General features: G+C 43.8%; 1 protein-coding gene across 2 annotated transcripts in view; it reads right to left on the bottom strand.

Moving 5' to 3' along the window:
- Lhcgr (luteinizing hormone/choriogonadotropin receptor) overlaps nucleotides 1-18,742 on the bottom strand; it is a 50,357-nt gene extending 31,615 nt beyond the window's left edge. The window contains exon 1 of one of the 2 annotated variants that reach the window (XM_076942457.1): nucleotides 18,485-18,742. In XM_076942457.1, coding sequence (XP_076798572.1) covers nucleotides 18,485-18,657 — 173 coding nt within the window. In that variant the 5' untranslated portion in view covers nucleotides 18,658-18,742. The remainder of the gene's footprint in view (nucleotides 1-18,484) is intronic. The other variant, XM_076942458.1, reaches the window with a different exon arrangement.
- Nucleotides 18,743-23,330: the final 4,588 nt, after the last annotated feature.

Here is a 23,330-nt window from a genome sequence, read left to right as displayed (position 1 = left end):
AAGTGAATTAGGACATTTCTGGTGAACACACACATGTGAGAAATAGCCTGGTTGCTCATGGGTAAAGAAGGCATTGCCTTAGCCACCTCGAAAGCCGAAGTGTACCTTCTGAAAACAGACTTCAGTCAGCGGGTGACAGAGGGAACTTGCTGCCTTCATAGATGGCTGTGTGAGTTACCCACAGCCACCTATGGCTTTATTCCACATGACAGAAGGACAGTGGGGGTAAAATGAGTGTTTCTTTTGGGCAACAGAAGACACTGGGTCACAAAGAGATGGAGTAAATCCACCAGGGCAACAACAAAGCCAATGGACCCAGAATGCCCCTGTCTCGGGGCAATATTACACAAGGGGGGCATTTGAATCCTAACCCCTTCTCTGTTGGGAAGCAAGGCAGCACACCTTGCTTCTCTTGGAAGAATGTTCTGCCTTCTCTGTTCTCACCAGGCCACCCATCAGCAGTTTCTTTCTTGCAGATAATGCAGAGGAATTTCAGAAACTTCATTGCTGAAAAATGCTTTCATTCAACAGTTTCTTAGAAACCGTGAGACCAGAAGGAATAATGCAAACAAGATTCACTGGTTCTAGTCTTGAGGACAGTCCCACCGAGCACCTCTCCCTACCATTATTTAATCAGAGTTCTCAAAACACAGGGGCAGTGGAGGGGGAAAGCTTCTTGCCGTGGCGGCTGTTTGCTTCCTATATTTCTGCTGAAATCATGTCCGCTTGGCTTACTGATTAAAAACACAGTTTTATTGCTCTCTGCACTGCCACGCCAATAAATTTCCGAAAGAGAAAGCTGTATTCTACTGTACCCCATGCAACATCAATAAAACTGACAGCCAAATTCCGATTCCAGAATCTTTATTGCTGTGGATAATGCATCACAGAACATGTTTTGGAGAGTGTTTCCGTAAAAGCTTCAGCTGAACCCTTCAGAGCTGTTTATTCATGCAAATGGAGCCCACAGCCTAAGCCTCTGGGCAGACAGCTTCCTCTTCCAACTGGGAGAATGCTGTGGTTCCCACAGGAGCAGTTTGGTTTAGATTTGACCAGGGAGGTTGCCTGAGCTCTTGGTTGATGTAGGGCTGAGGGCTGAAGAGCAAAGGTTGGGCAGCAGAGAAAGGAGCTGTAGATCATGCACTGGCTGTCCCCGGTGCAAAATGAAATTTTCCGGTTGATGTGGACTCTGTAGAGCAGGAGAGGCAGCTGAGAGGAGAATAAAGAGTCCCCACCATCAGAGGGACATGAGTGAATGAAGAGCAGGTGGCTTTGTGGATGTGACAAGGTCAAGAGAGAGGTCTGGGGCCAGAGGATAAGGAGAGAAGTGAACCAAGGAGGTGCCTGGTGCTTTCACCACAGATGTGCCCCTACGCAGCCGCATGGAAAACATGGTTCCATGGCTCCAAAATAGATTCAAAGTGGTTTCCTACTGCCACATATTTCATTCCAAGATGCAAGTTCTTCTTTTCTGGTTTGTCTTCAAGTGACAGTAGTTTCTGTACACTCAAGTGTCTGTTTTTCATATCTGAAAGCACCCTTTCATGAGTGGCCAACAATTTAAAACAAATATATTGACCCATAGTTTTAAGAGGCATTGTGACATTTTCCTGCAGGTATACAGTGCATAATGGGCAGAAGGAGTAATTGGTACATCCGCCACCTCAGGCAGGCATCATTTCTTCATGTAGGAAGTTGGGAAACACTCGAAATCCTCTCTCCTTGCTATTTCAAAGCAGTCAGTTAATTGTTACCAGAGTTAAACTATCTTGCTGTAGGAGGGTGGAGTTCTTCTTCCTACCCAGCTGTGTTTGTTAGTACCCATTTGGACACCCTCCTTTGAGGAGGCCCCCTTCCTGATGGATACTATTGTTGGAGTTATTCCTCCCACCTGGCTGGGATTTGTTAAAAGCCATTTGAAAGCCTCCCTTTTTGATGAATGCCTCAAATATCCATTCCATGGTGCCAGGAATTTTTAGCAGTGGGAACAATTTTCCAAATAAGCCTACAATCCTTATCTCATAAACACTAAACACCTAAAAATAAAACACATGAGCATAACTTAGTTGAATCAATGTTGAATAAATCAATGTTGAACGAATCATTGTTGAATAAATCAATGTTGAATGAAGAAGAGCAGAAATCATAATAGGGGACTTAAAAATTAACTAAAATCAGAGGCTTGTGTGGTCAATGATCATGTTATCAAAATGAAGAAATAAGCTCAATTAAGTCCATGTACACGGGAAGTAAAAGAGGAAACATTTGTTTCCATTCTTTTCCTTTCCATTTACTTGTATTTTGAAGCTAGACATATTTCAATTCCAAAAGAGCCCCTGTAAAAAAGTTAATATAGAGTAGCTGTCTGGGAGAAAGGGGGCAAGGGTCCAGTGTTAGGATGGCAGCTCCTAAGGGCAGCATCCAGAAAGGGATGAATGCCATGCACACAGCAGACAAGGCAAAGGCAGAGTCCTTCTTGTTCTGTCAAAAGCAAGTAGATGACACCCATAACTATACATCCATCTCTAGCAGAGAGGAACTGCAGGGGTGAGGACAAAGAGCAGCAGCAGCAGATGGAGGTCTCATTCCTAGATGGTTTCTGGGGCTCCCAGGCAGCTGCCATGATATCGAAGCAAAGCAGGGACTATCAGAGAGTAATGGACATAGTAAAAAAACATACCTTTTAGACATATAAAAGTAATGTAGTCAGATCCCCACTACCCAAGGCTGCCTCTGGTAACCAGAACCCAGTGACATCACTCACTCACTCAACCAGACACAGTCCTAGAACTCCACGGTGCCCGCTGTACAGTAGATAAGCAGACACTAAGAGTAAAGACTAAGGACAGATGAGCTCTGCACATCTGGAAAGACATCATTTTGACCTGTCCTACAGCTGGAGTGTCTCCCTCAGGATACTCATCTTTGAATGAGAGACTGCTCTGAGAAACTGGACCTGACCTTCAGCTAAGATACATCCTTGGGGAGATGGACTTATGGCTGGGGTTAGGAATTTTAAATGTGAACCTTGTGTGGTGACCTTCAGCATAATAGAATAAGCTAACTACATGTATCTACCCTTTTGCTCACAACACAGGAGTATTGGGCCCATCATGCAGAGTCCACCATGCAGCATGGGGTGTTCTCTGAGTGGGTGGCTGAGGCACCACGAGCTGTTACTCAGATTTCACATTTCATTCTTACAGATTGTGACTTTTGGATTTTTTTTTTAAATGAATCAACAATGCAGCACAGATTGTGATGGAACCCTACTTGCCTATGCCGTACAGGTTATGGCAGGTACTTAGCTACGATGACAAGGGCTGCCTCAGTTTATCAGCTTGGAAACTTTTCTACTTATTAATTCAGTCTGTGGATCACAAGCCACATGTGGGCTAAAGTTAAAGCTGAAGATATGGTCTGTGATGATTTGAATACGCTTGGCCAAGGGAGTAGTACTATTTATAGGTGTGGCCTTGTTGGAGTAAGGTGTGTCACTGTGGGTGTGGGCTTTAAGACCGTATCCTAACTGCCTGGAACTGCGTCTTCCACTATCAGCCTTCAGATGATGTAGTACTCTCAGCTCTGCCTGCATCATGCCTGACTAGATACTGCCCTGCTCTCACCTTGATGATAATAGACTGAACCTCTGAACCCGTAAGCAAGCCCCAATTAAATGATGTTCTGTATAAGACTTGCCTTGGTCATGGTGTCTGTTCATAGCAGTGAAAACCTAACTAAGACATGGTCTCAACTCCTCAGGGTTGGAAATGAAGTCATTCATAGTCCAAGGATCCTGTAAGTGGCCACATGTCCTGGTTAGTTTTACTGTCAATTTTAGTCATCTGGAGACTAAGAGTCGTGGCTAACGAGCTGCCTCTACCATGGGAGCCTGTAGCCAGGTCTGTGAGAGACTGTCTTGGTGAATGATTGATGTGGGAGGGGCCAGCCTACTGTGGGTTGCACCACCCTTAAGAAGGGAGGCCTGCACTGTGTAAGGGAGGCAGAGAGGGAGCAAGCAAATAGCGTCCCTTCATGGTTTCTGCTCCAGGTTCCTGCCTGTACTTCCTCCACTTTCAGGATTGTTACCTGAAAGTATAAGCTGAAATAAAACTTTCCCACCTCGAGTTGTTTTTTGAGAATGAAACTAGAACATTGGGATTTCAGCAAATCCATGGGTACGTTTTAGTTGGGACACAGCCACCTCTGGATGCAGGGTTGCCCCTACTGCCTACTTTTATGCCATTTTGGTGCTGGTTTTACCCAATTCCCTTATTCTAGAGTCTGCTTGTTAACCTCAGACCCCATCTATTCCTGTTATCTCAAACACCAGATCCCCATTCCCGAAGGAACACTGCTGCCCCAGGATAGTTCTTAGCTCTCTGTATAGGGTTAACTCAGTGGCTCACACTGTTGAGCTCTGGTTGTCAAAGTAGGCTTCCTGCACAGATGGGGGACTCAGTATTGGGCTGTATTCTGCCATGGAGTTAGTTCTTTCAGTAAATGTTCTGGTGGGCTGCCAAAATTATCCTTTAAGACACAGGTTCATTCTCTATGTGCCACATCCATGGGATGGTGCTCTAGGGCATGTACCCTCATCCTAAGACTGGACCGCATTCTTCTCTTGTGAGTTGTCGAGGAAGACACCACCCCTTTCTCATGGTGGGCATTCCAGAAGGAGCATCCTATACCCAGAGCTCTTGCTGTTCACTTTTTAAAAACCTGGGCTACTAATTGTACCCTGTACACCAATTGCCAAGCTCTGGGTGCACCATGTGGCAGAATTAGGCAACTGAAAATTCTTGTCATTCAGATAAATCCAATTCTGTTGAAGAAAACAAGGCAGTTTACTGTACTTTCCCTAGTCATTCTGATGTCTCTTGGGCCCTTGGAGATGGGGCTTAGGTTCTTTTCTATTTTGTTTTGAGTGTAATAGCATAGACAGTCTTGGGAGGAGGTAGTTTGTGCAGTTCACTAGCTTGCTAGTCAGCTCTCAAAGTAAGGCTAGTTTGGAGAGCTTCAGGGGGGCTCTAGTGCCCTTCCTTTAAGAAAGGAGATAGATTTAGAAATTCTTGGTTAAGAAAACCTATCAATTGAGATACATTTGAACTATCAAAAGGTCTTTGTTCTACAGAAGGATTCACTGCATGGTTCCTTTAAATAGCGAATTTTCTAGGTGAATGAAAAAATAGACTTCAATTGACAGCTTTTTTTTTTTTTTTTTTTTTTTTTTTTTTTTTTTTTTTTTTTTTTTTTTAGACAGGTTCTGGTTGCATAAAGCAAATGATAGTTGTAGGGTTCTCACCTCCCTGAGGTTTCTCAGAGTGCATGCTGCTTCCCCAGGCAGCTCGGCCTTCTGAGAGCCCTAGGCAGAGCTATGCCAGAGCAGGAGGCAGGCTCGAGGAGAAATCCAGCATTGGAAGTTCCCAAAGCCTGGGTAGAGTTTTGGTCATCTTTTGGGAGCTCTAACTGCTCCTTCTGCCCAGTGTGGAGCAGGAGTGAAGTGATTTTATTAGCCACTTTCTAACTGTGTAAGAATGCCACCCACATTATTCAGTCAAGATAGCTATAAACACACAGATTTTCTTCAGACCGTTAGCTTATTGCTAGGGCTGCGGCTTGAATTTTATAAGGGAGAGCTCAGAGGTCAAAGTTTTTGATTTTCCAAAAAAACCATTTTGTACATAAACTTGTTGAAAATTCTGCTTGTGTATTTAAATTCAAAGAAGGCTAATGCTCTTGTGTTTATTAAATAAGGCTTTATTCTACATTTAACAGACACAGCTCTTCCTGCTCTTTTTGGACCTTCTCAGTAATTAAACAAAGCTTGCTTTTGTTTAGAATGACAAGGAAATAGATGTTTTCTGTTGTTTAGATGCTTTGCATGTTGAACCTTCCAAGGGATGGCACTATTAATGTGATGTTATCACTGCGGGTAGCTTCATTGTGGTCTCTAGGCTTCAGACTTTACCTGGAGCCAGCTGAGGCTTGCATACTAACTCGACATGCGGTAGGTGTAAGTGGAGCATCTGCTGGTTAAGCTTTATATTGGGAAACCTTGGAGGCCCCTGTGAGCAATGGCTACTTGGTTACTTCAGTGATCTGATGACTGCCAGACATTTGTGCTGTATTAGGTCTGTGATCCAGAGCAAGGGCCTCCTTACAGGTTATTTGTCTCAAGTCCTCACTACACAAAGGCAGACTCATGCAAAAAAAAAAAAAAAAAAAAAAAAAAAAAAAAAAAAAAAAAAAAAAAAAAAGCACAGTGTCTTCCTGAAGCACATGGTAATTCAAGAACAGATCTCAATTCTGGTCACCACATCTGTGGTCCAGTTCACAAGAATCAAGTCACACAACTATACTGTCTTTTGCTTTTCCTGTGAAAAATCTCACCATCTGAATAAGAGCCCTTGGTGTTCTTGAGGGTGCAGTCACAACCTTTAATTTGAAGGTAAAGCTGAATTCCTATTCTTCCTTGAAACCGTAGAGTCCATGGGAGTGGGTTTCTCTGTCCAGTCTGGGCCAAGTGACTTCACTGCTTTTATAAGCACATCCTCCCTTCCATCACTGAACACCTAGTTTCTGCTGGCTTCTGCTTCTGTCTAGTCTCTTCTTCCAGCCTCTTTGTTCTCTAATCACTACTCCTGGTTGTTGTACACTGAAGATTTTGGCGTGTTCTAAAAGGGTCTTTCTGCATTGCACTTGGATTTCTTCATGCCCTGTCTATTTCTCTTCCTGACAACTCCCATTATACCACTCTCGTGCTCAAGTGTCTTCTGTGACGGCCTTGGCCAACTTAACTATCCATAAGCGCCTTAGACTGACTGTGCTCATGGCTCTGTACTTTCTATTCTTTCCATAATAGGCGTGTGCTGTCCAATTTGACAGCCACTAGCCCACATGTGGCTGATCCTCAGTTGGCTTAAATTGTCATGGCTTAAAAGTCCTAGAAAAAAAAAAACTGTAAAATATCTCAGTAAGTTTTGAATTGCTTGCTAATTGAGATGATACCATTTTACATATGTTAATTTAGTTTACTAAAACTCGTTCAGCTTTAGAAAACTTCTTCCATGTGGTTATTAGAAAATTTTAAATTGTGCCCGTGACTCACATCTTCCCCCTCCCCTGGATAGTGTCTCCCTAGACAAATCTGTTTGTGCTTTGTGAACTCCCTATGTGTCCCTGACATCATTCACATTGTTTTTACCACCTGCCACATCTTCATTCTGGCCCACTGGCGCCATTCTACCTTTATTTATAGGTCTTTCTCAGACTGTGCACTCGGAGGTGTGTACCTTCCCTATGTAGCTGTATGTGATTTTTCTTGTGACAGTGTGAGGTACATGGGATTTGTACTGGAACCAAAGAACCCAGCCTCAAATTATAGCTTTGTTTCAGATCAATAGAATGCATATCATCTGTAAAATCTATAGCTTTGATACAAAATTTAAAAATACCAATATAGAGGGTGAGGGAAGAGATAGTTAACATTAAGGATGTTTGAAAGTGCCTTCTGGAAACCTAGTACTTTATAAGCTTCCTAAATATATATGTATTCATATAAAAGAGTTTAATTCAAATTATCCTACACAGGAGAGATAATGTCTATGGTGGTTTGAATATGAATGCTCCCCCCCCCCCCCAATAGGCTGAGTCATCATGGAGTGTAATTGTTTTTAAGGATTAGAAGGATTAGTGGGTGTGGTCTTATTGAAGTAGGTGGGCCTTTCTGGAGGAAGTGCATCACAGGGGTGGGGGGTGGGGGTGGAATAGGCTTTGAGGTTTCAAAAACCCATGCCTTGTTGGCCTTAGATATTAGCCCTGTCAGGTGCGAGGGTTCAGGCAAAGGGGAGAGAATGAGAGCAGGGAGGGGGAATCGCCTCTGCCGCCTCTGCTGCCTCCACCTGCCTCCACCTGCCTCTCCCCTGTGGCCATCCAGTTGCTCCTAGGTGTTGCACCTGTTGAATCAGGCCGGGCTGAGCCCGTGAGAAGCTGACTAGCCAGCAAGGAGTGCAGGGAGGCTCCTGAAGGCATTTTGGTAGAGCAGATCTCTTCTCAAGTGGTAGTGTTACAGCTCTTGAGACAGAAACTCTCAGACACCGAAGTAACTCTTGCACACCTTTACTTCTCCTGGATAGGATTCTTATATACAGTTTTGGGGTGGGTCAGGGTCTGGCAGCAGGTAACCTTTATTGGCTTGGAGATATCTAGCTTAGAGATACCTCATCTATATGTGGAGGGCCTGAGGCACTGTTCCTACTAGACTGATGGCTATAGACCTCTCTGTGAGAAGGGCTGCAGAGGGCTGTAGCTATGTGAAAGGACCCAGGGGCCCAGGAGCAAGGCCAAACTCCTACTGTCCCTGAGGGTCTCTGGGGTTCAAAGCCGGCTAGACCAGGTACCAGCTGCCTCTCACAGCCCACAGCTCCACAATGCCTGACCCAGTCTCCTTCTTTGTCTCTCTGTTTGAAGATCAGGGATACTCTCAGCTACTGTTCTAGTGCCTGCTTACATGCTGCCATGCTTTCTTCAATAATCCTAATGTACTAACCCTCTGAAACTGTAAGCAAACCCTCATCTAAATGCTTTCTTTTCTAAGAGTTGCTTTGGTCATGGTGTCCCTTCATGTCAACAGAACAGTGACTAATAAAATGTCTTTCCCAGAAGTTTGTTAAATGAAAAGTCCAATGCCAGTTGTGGGATACAACCCTCACGTTATCGGTCAGGGGTGTCATAAAGACCCCTAAACTAATACAGGCTATTGTCACTGCTCTTAGTTGCCAACAAAAGACTTTGTTGCTGAAGATACCATATATTTTGGTTGTAGAACGTGAGGAAATCAAGTTGGTGCTAATTGACTTGGTTTCCCTTCTGTTGGCTGGCTTTCATAGTACTGGAAGGTATTATGTAGGCCACTAGCAGTATAAGAAAGTCATCAACACTCTTCCATAGCTGTAAAATTGATAAATTACAATAATGACCAGTGTGGTAAGGTATGACACAGGAACAATAATGGCATAGATGCTAGGGGCTAACCAGCTGCTTGCTGGTTGTATTTAAGGCCCATCCCCCAAAAGGACATGCATGTTTAGCATTACAAACTTGGCTGAGGACACATGGTTGGGGATCTCACAGGGCCCTAAGGTGAGAAAGTACCATTAGTTTCCTAGATTGACATAGTATCAAATGCCCTCACAAGCTCCTATCTCCATGTCCATAGACTTGTGCAGTTCTTAGATCTTATCAGTAAAGTGTCTTTGTCTAGTGGATGGTAGTTAATTTAGAAATTCATAACTGACTAAAGGGTAGAGAATACGTGTCATGGTGTGCTCAGACAGAAATGGGACACCTGTATTTGCCTCCTTCCTTCATCAAGGCTAAGGGACCACTGCAGAAGAGAGAGCAGAAATACTGTAAGTACCAGAGGTTGGGGAGGACCATAGTGAAACAGTGTCTTCTGGACATGACAAGATTGCTATATTTATGAACTCATATCAGCTGTCTGCACAAAATCTACACAAGGTCTGGCCAGCCAACATTGTAGAATGGAGAAGGGAAGGTCATTATAGTCCAGGTGCTATTATCAACTGATGGCTTCTGGAGGAGAGGGAGTAAGTTTTCCATAGGAATGTGGTCCCTAGTAGGCTTATCACTTCCTGTGGATGAGTGTATATAGGCAGTTCAAATTTAACTTGGTAGGTTATTTTTTTTTTAAGTGAAGTTGTGAAACTGGCAATGAGAATGGGGAAGTGAATATGAGAGGAGTTGGGGTGAATACGATCAAGTACATTATATGCAATTTTGAAATAATTAATAAAATATTATATTTAAAATCTTATCTAATACTAATTCAACACTTGGCACAAGACAAGAACTCTCATGTGCTTTTATTCACAGCTTCTTACTGTGAAAGAATGAAGCTAACTGGACTATACTTCATGACACTTTCTTGGCAGGGGCTGGTATGGACAAGTTCAATGATATGGAGTAGACCTGGGTTAATAAAGTCCTATAAACTTGATGTGTGTCATTCTTTCATTTCTCTCTCCACTGGTTATGGATAGGACGACTGAGTAGAAGAGTGGGCATCCTCACTTGGTACTTTTCTCTTCAACTCAGCTCTCACAAGCCCCACTTGATAGTCTTTCAGGGAGATGGCATAGAACAACTTTCCATGAAATGTTTTGACTCTAGGGAGCCACTTTGAGAGTTTGCATTTGTTCACTGATTTAAAAAATTCCAGTCAGTTGGAACTTCCCCAGTGGGAAATGTAGTTTGAGTGACTTGCCTCTGAGAGGGCCATTTCTGGAGCACCCAAGAAACTCCTTCAAGGAGTTTATGAAATATCCTGTGAATGAAGATGTTAAGAAGATTCTGTAGATAATGGCTTTTCCAAGTCATTTGTGCAACAACTAAATTAAAAATATAAAGCCTCAGAGGAAAATGGTAAACACATCTAAGCCCTCACTCAAAATCCATTTAAAGTTCTCTAAAGACACACAGGAAAATAACTCAATGTACCCTCTAAACTAGAATTCTTCCAGCAATAATATAACACGACAAGAATAACTCTGGCAAATGAAACAACATGTTGAATTCTCCCCAGGGAATGTCTGTGTCATCTGTAATGGTTTCTCAAAAATATTTCTCAGAGGTAGAGAATATTATGTTGTCAGGGCAGTGACCCTGTAGCTATGCTTCAGGAAGCTCCATTACTTATTACAAAGCTTCTTGGCCCCGGCACTTCAAAATGTCTTTTCCTCTCATTTTCTTTGGAACTGAACATGTACATACTGGCTGCAGCTAATACACCAAATATTGTTAATTAATCTGAGGATGGAATTTACTCAACTTGGTGAACTAGCTGTTTGCCAAAGCTTCCTTGTCCTTTTGGCTAAGAAAGATGGTTTTTCCCTCTGAACCCCACCATGTTTATGATCTTCATGTGGTTTGTGACCACCTGCATTTCCTCCAGTCATCTGCTCATTGGTCTTTTCGCTCATCTGACTGGAAGACTAAGGGTTCCTACAGGGCCAGGCATGGGAGTCTGTGGCCCCCACAGGTCAGTGTCCAGATCCTGAGTGTCTGACCTGAATGCTTTCTGTGTTGAGCCTGGGGATGGCAATGAGGAAAGAAAAGTACTCAAAAGGGGCCTGGATGTCCTAAGGGGCAGCTGAGTCTGAAGTCAGCTTAGTCTTGAGGAGGGATCTTTCAGAGGCAGCTTAGACTGGGTGGTCAGAATATTAGACTCCAGGCAATAATGAGCTCTGTTTTTTGAGGTTTTAACTCATCCATCTTCCAGGTTGAGTAGAGGCAGTAACACACTTTCTTTAATGGACACCTTCTAGGCACACAACTGTTCAGGCAGGCTTGGCTGTTAGATGATAGATCTTTGCTGTGCAGCTTTGTATCTGGGATGTGGATTGTTCCATCTTTCTGTATAGTCAGTTTATTATGATAATACTTTGTCATGATGTGAGACATTGATTTTCTAGTACTCTTGACACTGTTGCCATGCTAGGCCCTGTTTGTCCAGAGTCCTACACAGAGACAAGAACCATCACATTCTCTTCATACAGGCACAGGGTTTTATTGTTAGTCCAAACCACAGTGAGAATTAGAGAAAGGCGCCTCTATTAGAAGCTAGACTACCCAGGACTGTCATCCTGATTGACTCAGACCATGTGGGGGCTGTGGCAGATTCTACTGTATCACACCAGAGCATCCCTGTCCCAGGGCTCAAAGATGCCACTGCTGATAGTGACTGCTGATAGACTGGGGACCCGGGAGTAAACTCAGCAGCACAGTCAACGGCAGCTGTAACAGCAGCGAAGGGTAAGGCCGTCCTTGTGCAAGCTCTTTTGTTTGTGAACTGGGCTTTTCTGAATCTTGCTCAGGTTGTTATTAAACAGCTGTGGTTCAGGGCCACGTAGATCAGTAGTGAGCAGTTTGCTGTCTGGGAGGAGTCTCGGTTCCCAATAGTGTGGAAGCAGAGCCTAGTGAATGGTATTCTTTTAGTTTTCTTCTAAAAAGGAAAAAAGATATGGGAGGAAATTTGCTAATCTTCATTAAAATCTGCATTTTTCTCCAACCAAGAGAAAGTACTGGCACAAAGAACATCCATTCTAGGGATCCATCACACTTTAGTCTGAAGTGAACAAGAAGGCTTCTTTCTATGGTTCCGACTCAACTGCCAAACCTCATGGACAACCAGAGTTACACATGGTTAAGACTCCTTGACTACCACTCTGGGAGATGGCATTTTGGAAAGAGGTTTTTGTTACCTTACTTTTAAAAATGGAGGCTGAGGCTGGAGAGAGATGAATCGGTGCTTTAGACCACTTGCCGCTCTTCTAGAGGGCCTGACTTTGATTCCTAGCATCCTTGTGTCAGCTCACAACCAACCATTTGTAATTCCAATTCCAGGGATCTGATACTTTCTTCTGGCTTCATTGGGCACCAGACACCCATGTGTGGCACACATGCATACATGCACACATGCATACAGACACTCATATATACAAAATAAAAATTAATTGAAAAATGTTTATTTAATTCCCTCTCTCTGTGCATCTCACTCCCTCTCCCTTTCTCTCTCTCTCTCTCTCTCTCTCTCTCTCTCTCTCTCTCTCTCTCTCTGAGTGTGTACATGTGCATGCATGTATGAATGTACGTGCACCATGTGTATGCAAGTGCTCAGAGGCCAGAGGCTGTCGGAATTCCTGGAACCGAAGTTATAGACAGTTGCAAGCTACCCATTATAGGTGCTGAGAGACAAACTTGGCTTCTCTGCAAGAGCAGTATGTGCTATTAGCTGTGGGTCATCTCTTCAGCCCTAAATAAATAATGTAAAAAATAAAAACTAAACAAAGGCTGACCAATGGGCTTGAGAAGCAGAGAGTGGCAGGTGAATGAGCAGAAATGAGACCTGAATTCACAGATTTGGGGGTTAAACAATCAAAACCCTAGACAGTCCAAGGAATTATTGTTTTCTAGTGAGGATCTACTCCCAAAGCCAAAGGGGTTCTTATTTATAGGATCCAGCTGGATTTTATGCTTTTCATTGAGATTTTAGGAGCTGTTTGTATTAGTGTCCTGCTTGGGTAATTTAAAAAAAAACAAAGCGTGATGCTTAAATAGCTTAGAACAAGGAGACTATTTCTCAACTAATCAGATGTAAGAGTTGCCTTCAAAGCCTGGTGGACAGGCTGTCAGAAGAGAAGCTCAAGAGAAAAGGAAGACTTTTGCAGGAAATCCCTGTTCTTACAGGAGCTTGGAAGGCTTTCTCTTCTGTTCTGGGGACACTTTCATGTGGCCTGGTAGCTGGTGCTTCCTGATTTGGGAACCTAATAATGTCCCAACTCACTTGCCTTGGTTTTATTAATTTTGTTTTTAATGGCTCCTGGGATAGGAGCAAATGACTAGAACAATTTAGATGGGTATCCTCAGATGAGTAAGGTGTAGCCCCCTCACCTCTTGTTTTACTGATTGGTTGATTGACAGATTGCAGATTGCAACCCGGTTCTCAGGTTTTCATGCCTGCCAAGCAAGTGCTGTGTCACTGACTTACATTCCCAGCCTGGCCTTGCTTCTCTGGAGATGCAGCTGTTATTTACCATTCAAAGGACAAACCAGGGAGTCAGCAGATGGCAGGATCTGGATGCTAACACAACACAAAGATACAAAGAACTCCCTTGACTACCCACAGAACCGTCATCTCTCCTGTTCTTGAGTAGATGGACATTTAGAAAGCGATGCCTAGCAGTGGAATGAGTTACCACATGCACTCCCTTCCTGTGCTGGTTTGTTGTCCTAGTCAGTTACACTGCTTTCCCAGGCTGGCTTTGCACTCATTACGTAAACAAGGCAGACCTTAAATTTCTGGACATAGGACAGTCCTCCTGCCTTAGGCTTCCTTCCTGTGTGCTGGTATTATAGACGTGCCCTGCCACACCCAGCCTATCTACTCAATCCAATCACCTGTAGTTCAGTGCTGATCATCATAATGCACAGGAAATGCTGGGAATCTTAAATTAAACTTAATCCCAAGTTGACGTCTACAAATGGTTCTCAGTCCAGCACACTGACTGGAAATGAAAGCAGATGGAAGACTGGCCCTCAGAAGGCATCCCTATTTTGGCTTGTCATATGACAGTACTGCTGGCATCTAGAGGACAGTGGTCAGGGATACTGGCCAACAGTCCTTCAAAACAAACCACCGCTTCCCTCCTGATGTCAAGGTACTGGGGTTCAAACATCTGCTGTACTAGAGAAGGCACACTTAAACAAATGATAAAATATGCAAGAAAGATGTGACTACAGACTGTCAAGACAAGTATGAGGAGAGGCTGGGCACAGTGTGTGCTTGTGTGTGTGTGTGCTTGTGTGTGTGTGTGCACGTGCGTGTGTGCATGTATGGTAAACACAGTGAGTGCTTCAAGGAGAAGGGATTCCTACTCATGGTTTGTACTTATCTCTTTGCATGCAAGTATCAAACAGTGACTTGAATTAGCCATCTGTACAACTTTTTGTTTAGTTCTCTGGGTAATCAATCAAAGATTTCTCAAGACATTCCATCTTCCCTTAATTTTTTTCTCCAAAGGGTCTGAGCGAGGGAAGAACTCATTCAGTTTTGTTCTTTGCTTTTCTTTTCAGCCCAACTCCTCTGACGGAACCTGCAGTTCCTGCACATTTGTTCTTTCTTTATTTCAAGGTCCAGCCTCCTCACTCTTGGCCCACAAAGAAAGTCTTCCTTTGAAGAACTCAGTCCCTTGTGATTCACTGGAATTCCTTAGAGCCTTATGCCCTCTCTCCTCTTACACCCGTGTCCTGGGTGTTTGCCCCTCGATTGTCTCCTCAGAGCAGACCACACTCTCCACGTGGTCTGGTGTCACTGCACTGATGCTATGACTAGACCTGACACCCCCCCCCCCCCCCCCTGCTGGAGTGGTGGCAGACAGAGACAGTCAGGAGTGTCTTATGCTCAGCTTCAGGCACACTGAACTGCTGGCTTCTCATGCTTCTCCTTACAGAGTCTCTGGATTGTGCCGTAAGCGAACATCTAGAGGCTTAATCTCTGTTAAGTAGGCACAACACGCAGAAAATAAATTGCCACAATTATTATTAGCGTTTACTTACTTGCAAGTTTTCAGAAGCTGTTTCCATATCAAGCAGATCAACCTTTCTGTTGTCATAGAGACAAAGATCTTTATATAACTTACGTGCAAGGTGAGATTTCTCCCCCTACCCCTTACCAGTTGCCTAGAGCTAATAAGAAGAAAAAGGGAAATTTAAATCATTTTTTTCTATTTATCCCCTCCCATTAAAACAAATGAAAATGTAGGAGGTTGTTTCTTGTGTCAAAGTTTAGGTTTTCAACACTTATGTCTTTAATGAGAAATGGAAGGGGAGGAAAATTATGAATAATTTGAACAATGTGGCTTTGAAAAATTGCCAGCAGTGCGTTGTCAGTGATAAGCAATTATCACTCGTGCACTTTTTGTTCTTTTAAAACCAGACAGTGAACTTCAGACAAAAGTCTTAGAAGGCACACTTTTCAGCATCTGAAATGTCTAAAGCTCAATTGTATCTACTGAGGGATGCTGATGAATTCTCAGGCACTCTGAGGTACTCCCTCCCTCTATCCTCCACAGCCCGGGTATCCCCTCACCCCCACTGCAAAGCCTAACCCTGCATGCATGTTCATGCCCGACCACAGCTCCCCTCTGGAAGCCTTACTCCGAAACCTCAGCTCCTTTTTGTTTATTTACTTCTGATAATTCATTACCCATTTTTCTGCCTTGTGATGGGTTTTCCATTGCGTTATTCATTTCTCCTCACAAATGATAGGTTTACAATCTGGTTGTCAGCCTGTGGCCCTCCATTGCCCATCGCGCTTCAACGTTGACTTACACGCTTACTGACTCACCTGTCTTCAACACACAGACCACCCTGATCCTCAGACTAACTCCTCCTGTGAGTTCTTGGACTACCACTTCCTCCTGCTCCAGTCGAGAGCTCAGTCTAACAAGTGTCTCCCTCATCCCTGGTGTCCTCTGTCTGTTATTCTCTGTGAAATTTTTTCTCTATTCTTTTTTAAAGAAAAACAAAAACCCAAACCGTCCATTGTCCTGATTGGTTCCCATCTGTCTCTGAGTTTGGGTTTTTTTAATTTTATGCTTTCTTCCTCCAATAAGTCAGTATATGTATGGAAGGGTGGTGAAGAAGGGCACATGTAGCTGGGGGAAGCCTTTGTCACCATTAAGAGCAATGGATTGGTTCTCAACCTCAGTGACCCCTAGGGATTTCTCGGCATTTCTGACTCAGTATGACGGGCAAAGCCTGAAATCCAAGCCTAGCCTGGAGATGTCCTGTTGCTGGCAGAGATTCACATCTGGAGAATCATCGTTTCTAAGTGACAAGCTTTCTATATTTTCAAGTGCATCTCTGTTTTTACATGGATGTTGTATTCTCAGTATTGTTCCTACAATGGCTCTACCTTCACCAAGCTCTCACCTGAAGGACAAGGTCACCTCTCAGTTATCCGATATTAGGAAGCATGATCTTGTAAAAGTTGCCATACTTGATGTGGGACTTTCTAAATGTCTAGGAGAGGATGTTCTCAGTGACGGATGCTAAGGTACCAACTGTAGAGGATGTTGAGGATTTTGGGGGTAGTGAAGGACTTCTAAGACTTCAGAACTGACTCCAAAGAACCAAAATTGCTAGCTGTAATTTTATTGTTTCCACCTCCCACCGAGCCAGAGCGAGCACTGCAACCATTTTGAAGCTTTATTTAAACCATGCCTTAGGGTAATGAAGTAGTGTCTTGTATTTTTGCTTTAGCTTTCTTCAGGAAAGGGGCCTACCAGGGTTCTCCCCCTGAAGCAGCATGTGAACAGCATCTAAGGGGCTAGAACGAGTCGGACCTATCTCTTCTCCCTCGGCTATAGGCACTTTCCAGTCAGTACCAAAGTTGAAGATGTTGAGAGAAGTTTTTTTAATTAAAGGAAAAGTAATTTCCTTAGAAAGACAAGTAACTGCAGAAAGGTTGTGGTTAACATCTCTCTCAGCAACGTAATAGGCGAAGGACCCAGAGTAAGCAATTCCACCTGGTCTACTAGATCTTAGATCTCAGATCTCAGATCTAAAGTGTGAGCTTCAGGCATTCCAGCAGGGCTGCTGCGACACAATCACACACAAGAGCAACACAGAAGGCTTGTCACACAAGGGCAAGGCCAGAACCTGGGAGGCAGGTTCCATGGATTTGCTGATTGATTGAAACAAATTCTACCAGTATGGTCATTGCCTTCAGGGAATAGAGCTGACAAGATAATTAATGGAAGTTAATTAATAGAAAGCCCTCAACCCTTAACTGTTTCTCTCAACCACAGCTGTTCCTAGAAGGCCATTAACTTGCTCAAAGGGAGCAGACCAAGTATTCAGGGAAGGTAAATTCCTCCAAGAAGCTGGCACAGACAGGCTGCTGGCCTCCCAAGGGGAAATATCATCAGATGAGATAAAGCACAGGGCAGAACTCCCACTAACCTGGGTATTTGTGGTACCTCCTACTTCCTTTGGTTTTATTGAGATTTAAGTCATGTAACACAAAACTCACCATTTCAAACGTACGATGCCATGGTTTTAGTTTCCTTATGTGAAACCATCACTACGATCCAATTTTAGAAAAATCCATTACTCTCAACCTTACCGCTATGAGCAGACACCCACTGCTGCTTACCCATCCTCAAGCCCAGGGAGCTACTGACCTACCTGCCATCCAACCATCTGGTCATCTGTCCATGTCCATGAATCAGCATCACTAAACCCGAAGAACCCTTTTCTACATGGAAGGACAGTTGGTATCTTAGCACTAACGGCTTCCTCCTGCCTTTAGCCCACAGCTTCAGGAAGCAGTGGCCTTTCTCTGCTTGTGGATGCTTGCAGCGCCTGTATCACATCTGTGAATGGTACACCAGAAGCCAGGTAACAGACGTTTCTGCCACTGCTTAGCTAGCCAGGCTGAGGCAAGTCTATTGCTGCAGACACTTAAGAGCTCACCTGGTGGCCGGAGGCCAGACTGTCAGCATTCCTGCAGACAAATTAGACCCCAGGGCCTGAGTACTTTGCACTTAGAGATCACAGCACAGAGCCCATAGCAGCCTTCCTAGAACTGGCTGGCCAAGGCTCAGAACCATTCAGTCAAGGAGGGGTACTCAATTTACTAAACCTATAGGCAGCTGTGGAGATAGAGGCAGGCTCCCTGAGGTTTGGGGGCAGTTTTAAGTCACTTGCCTCAGTCTCCCCTACGGGGAAAGTGTAGGTCCAGAATGTACAGGAGTAGCAAAGACAGCCTCAAACCCTGGGTCCTCATCACTGGGAAGGGTGAGAAGTTGACCAGGGTCCAGCCTTGCATCCTGCTTTCCAGCAAAGGTGCCCAACATCGAGTAACAAAAGGCAGGGACCTGGGGCGCCCTCTACTCACAGTCTGACGAGGCCGGCTCGAGGGCCAGGGCAGCGCAGGGCTCCATCCGGCGCGCAGTCGCAGGGCTCAGGGCAGCGTGACCCTGACAGCTCTCGGGAATGCAGCTGTGAAGGCTTCAGCACCAGCATTGCCAGCGCCAGCAGCTGTCTCAGAGCCGGGACCCGCCGCCCCATGGCCCGCCAGCCTGAGTGTGAGCTCCCGTGACTGGGCCAGTATGCTGGACCGCCCGGGGGCCGCCCGTACCCTCTGCCCGCCCCTCGGCCTGTCTTCCCATCCGCCAGCCCCCGCCCTCTACAGCCCTCCCTTCTCACCGAGCGCCCCTGGCGAGTCCCTGCTCTCCTTGACCTGGGATTGTGGCCAGCCACCCCATCTCTGTTTCCCTATGACTCGTCCTCTACTGCAAGTCTGCGAATGAGTTGAGGGTGAGAATATAGAGTCATGTATGGTAGGCGCTTAGAGTGAGGCTTTGAACTCTGCTCTGCCATGGTCCCCATGAAACCTGTCTTGGTTCTGAGAGGTCTCTGTCCATATCCACATCAGAAGAGTCAAAGTGCCAGACCTGCACAAAAGTGCTCTAGGCTCTGCTCCTCCATACGTGACAAGAAATCTCTCCCTTCTCTGCTACCCCACGGATCTCTCCGCCTCTCTTGGTGGTAACTTCTCCTCAGCATAGCTATTTGGGTCTGTCCTCTACATTCCTACTGCACTGTGAGGCCCTTGAGAACAAAATTCAGTTCGGATTTACTTTGTATTCTTTCTTTAGTTAACAAAGGTTTTCTATGTGAATAGGTGAAATGACCTCAATGGGTGTCCACTGTGCTTTAAGACTGTGATAGATGCCTTGTCTCACATCCCGTCTAAGTGTCACATCAGATTCACAGGGCATTTGCAGCAGGAACAATACCCCAGAAGGTATGTGATTTCTCTGGTCACCCAACTTGTGGATGGAGGAGTCTTGAATGATTCCTGTCTATCACTCACCTGTCTCTTACTAATGGAAAACTCTGTTGTACGATCCATGATTCTCAACACAGTGCAAAGAAGACCTGATATTTCAGCAACCCTGGGAATGGGTCATTTTCCCTCTACTGTGATCATTAGGCACCTTTCCTTCCAAGGATTGCTTTTGGACTCTAGAAATATTAGCAATTTTTTTTTTCTGAAAGAGGTGGATGTTGAGCACTGAAGACATATAAACCTTTCATGATGGAAAGCAGGGCCGAGCTCTCGCTCTGAAGCCCACTTTTAAGGGCAGCTTCCTCAGCCACCACTGTGTATTCTTTTGCCCAGCCATATAAGGTAGATGACTATTATTTTATTGCTCTTATTTTGAAATCACCCAGCTTTGCCCACATTGTGCGGAATGTGATCTTTGCTGATTTACATTTTCACATACTTGTGCACACATCCCAAGGCTTGCATGATCCTGACTTCCTTTTCTGTTATTCTACTGGGTAAGCTTCTAGCTGTATTTCAAGAGAGACAGCTGCCCCTTCATGGGAGCCTTCTGTGACTCAGCATAGCTTAATAGGCCCAGATCCTAAAGCTTGTAACTTAAAAAACGACACAATTTTGCTTTCTCTTGTCAGTTAACCTTAGTACTGAGAGGCATGTTATAGCTTCTAGTTTGTAGGTGTCACTCCCTACATACCTGCTGAACAGTGAAATGAATAGTGAAATCCAGGCTCGAGACTAGAGCAGATACTCTGAGTCACAAGAGAAGAGTTTCTCAGCATTCTCTCATTTGAACAGAGCCACCCCAGATGTGTCTCTATAAGTAATGAGTGATTGCTCAGACACTCAGACATATCTTAAGGTTATGGTGCATCTCCACTTTTAGCTTTGCCAGATTTTGGTAGTGCTGGTGAAGGCTTTCAAAGTTTTCTACCATGGAGCCTTGAGAGCAGAAAGAATAAATGAGGAACTAAAAGTGGCTGAATGGCATTTATTTCAAGTCTCATGTTTTATGTGTGGCCTTTGTTTTAAATTTCATAGTTTATCCTATCTATCTATCTATCTATCTATCTCTATCTATCTATCTATCTATCTATCTATCTATCTATCTATCTATCTATCATATTTCTCTCTCTTTCCTACATATGTAGGTGTGTGTGTGTCCTGGAGCATATACTCCCCATTCCCCCATGTATATTTGCAACCACCTCTGAACCTTTGAGAGCAGTGGATACTCTAGGAAGAGCTATCTCACTATGGACTCCAGTAGCAGAAGCCTGGGAAATGGAGACACTGGGAGGTTCTGCTTTGTGGTCAGCATTGTGACTTGGCCTTTAGTTTATTCCTCTGTAAGAGAAAGGTTGGGATTCACATACCATAAAGGTCTTCTTTTTCTAAAATACATGAACTTTATGAGGGACTCTCAGTGTGTTGCTGTATATATGACCTGTATATATGACCTGATAGTTTGTCTTGGGATCCAAATCCTGTTTACAAAAGGCAAGGTTGTTAACATGGAAGAAAGTTTTAGAAAAAAATCTTATTACAGTCAATTCTTGCTATGTATCCAAGATAGTCAATTGATTGAATTGTTTGCTATAATCACAAAAATTTGCTACAGTGGAATTTACCTTTCCTGTTCATTAATGTGTGACCTCCTTGGAGAGGCTAATTTTAGATCTGAGGGGCTTCTGGCCTCTGTCAGTAGGTGTGTCAACGTTTGTCATAAAAACCTCGAATCAGCACAGCTCATACGATGGCTAGTTACATTTTACTGATAAAATAATGTGGAAGAAAGAAAAATCTCAGTAAAACTCCCCAAAGTTTCTGAACAGAACTTCTCACATTTCAGGTTGTAGAACTGCCATTTACAAAGCTTAAAACTGAAGATTCCTAAGACCTCCCCCAAAAGATTCCAACTCAATAGAAGTGAAACGAAGCCTAGAATATGCAGTTGACAAGCAGCCCCATACAACTTGATACATACAGTGGGAGTTCCCAGGACGCAGTTTGAGAAACACTGAAACTAAAGATCTAGTACTGAATGGGATAATCCTTATTGACAGCTGGATATGATGTCTGATATCTGTCTATAACCCAGAACCTGGGAAGGTGAGGCAGGAGGATTTCTGAGAGTTCCAGATCAGCCTGGGATACAATATAATAAAGCAAAGCCAACTAAATACTTCTTACTAAGGACTTTGAATGAAGCCTAAGGACTTTTATGCTGTCACAGAAACCCAGTTGTGCATAATGAATGCAGACGACAGTCCGGGGTGAATATGTGTTTAAATGTTTAAAATTAGTATGTTGCATTGGAGGGGTTACTTCTTTGTTGTTTTTCTTTTGTTTTGGAATGTCACAGGATCATGGAGTTTATTTATTTTTTTTATACCTTACTCAATTAGAATGGTAGTATTTGGTGACAGTCTTTGAGATGAGAGGCAGTTGCAAAGTAATAATAATTTAAAGAAACAGAAACCAGCACAGGTGAAATGTTCTGATTCTTGAGTACATACTCTGTTAACTGGGGCTGCTGTTTCTTCTATGCAAAGAACAGTGATTGTACTTTTCTCTCAGAAGAAAAGGAAAATATAGATCAGAAGAGAAAAGGGACAAGCAAGGAAGGGAACTGCAGCTACAGACCTGAACTGCTCACCTTGCACCTGGAGCAAAGCAAGCAAACCAGGCAGAACAGGAACCAGGCAGACCACTGAATGTTGGGAATTTCATCTCCATGTCACTCTGTGACATCAGAGATGTAACTGGTTATGCCACATTCAGGGCCACTCCTGTGGGCACTAGAGAAGCCTGTAGCTGTAGGCCACAGGTGCCTGGGTCCTTAGATGGATTGAAAATGGGGATATAAAGGCTGGTCTGGCACATGAGAAGCCTTCTCTGAAATTGATGGAGAGCAGGCTGGAAAGGGAACCTTGCTTTTGGTCATGCTGCAGGAATGTGAATGGGATGATGTCATTTGCCTTGCTTCATGTGTGCATTAGAAACGATTAAACTCTGTAGAGAACAATAGAGAGAAGAAACAGGGTGGGCAGACTCGGGTGGATCATCTTCATCCTTGAAATGATCATGTTGTATGAACATGGTCACACCACACACCATCTTCATCCTGGGACTTCCCAGGTAATAAGCTACTACATTGACTGTTTTGCTTAAGCTTGTTGAAATTGAATTGCTGTCATCTGTAACCCCAAATCCTTTCTTCCCCCATGAGCCTCACTGTGGGTGTTGTTTAAGATCTACTTTGTCCCCCTTTTACCAGATGGCAGAGAAATAATTTCTCAGTTCTTATCTCTGCTGTAGGACTCATCATCCCCCATGAACTGCTCTTCGTCGGGTTAGAAGATTTTCTCATTATGCTGCAGGGAAGTTGAGTGGGTGAGTGAACAAAAATGTGGCTCTGAGGACCATGTTATCCTGTTTTAGGGAAGCCACATTTTAGAAAACAATTCAACAAACATTCTTTTGATTGCAGATAAGGCTTTCTAGCAAAACTGTGACCTTGATTTAGAAGTTCGGTTTCAAGCCAAAATATTAGATAAACTCAACAAGAGAAGAAGCTCTCTGAAATGTTGGTAAAAGTTAACAGGGAAAGAGGATTTGAGTTTTTGAAAAATGAATGTAGAATCAAAGAGCGATACATGTTTCAGCATGATACAGTTTTCTGCTTACTAATCGACAGTATTTAGGGGAAAGGTATCAAAACTCCAGACATTTGGAAAATGTTAGTTTAAAAAGTCCAATACCTTTCTTTCCCATGGGATTTCTTGGTACTAGATGCTGAAAGTATGAGGTATGCAGAAGGAATGGTGGTCTTCACTCTGGGAGAACTGATTTGAGAATAGGAAAAAAATGGACTTATTCAGATTTTTTT

Source organism: Arvicanthis niloticus, chromosome 11, assembly GCF_011762505.2.
Source record: "Arvicanthis niloticus isolate mArvNil1 chromosome 11, mArvNil1.pat.X, whole genome shotgun sequence".
Classification (NCBI taxonomy): domain Eukaryota; kingdom Metazoa; phylum Chordata; class Mammalia; order Rodentia; family Muridae; genus Arvicanthis; species Arvicanthis niloticus.
Note: the sequence above shows the minus strand (reverse complement) of the source record. Positions and strands in the feature narration are given on the sequence as shown.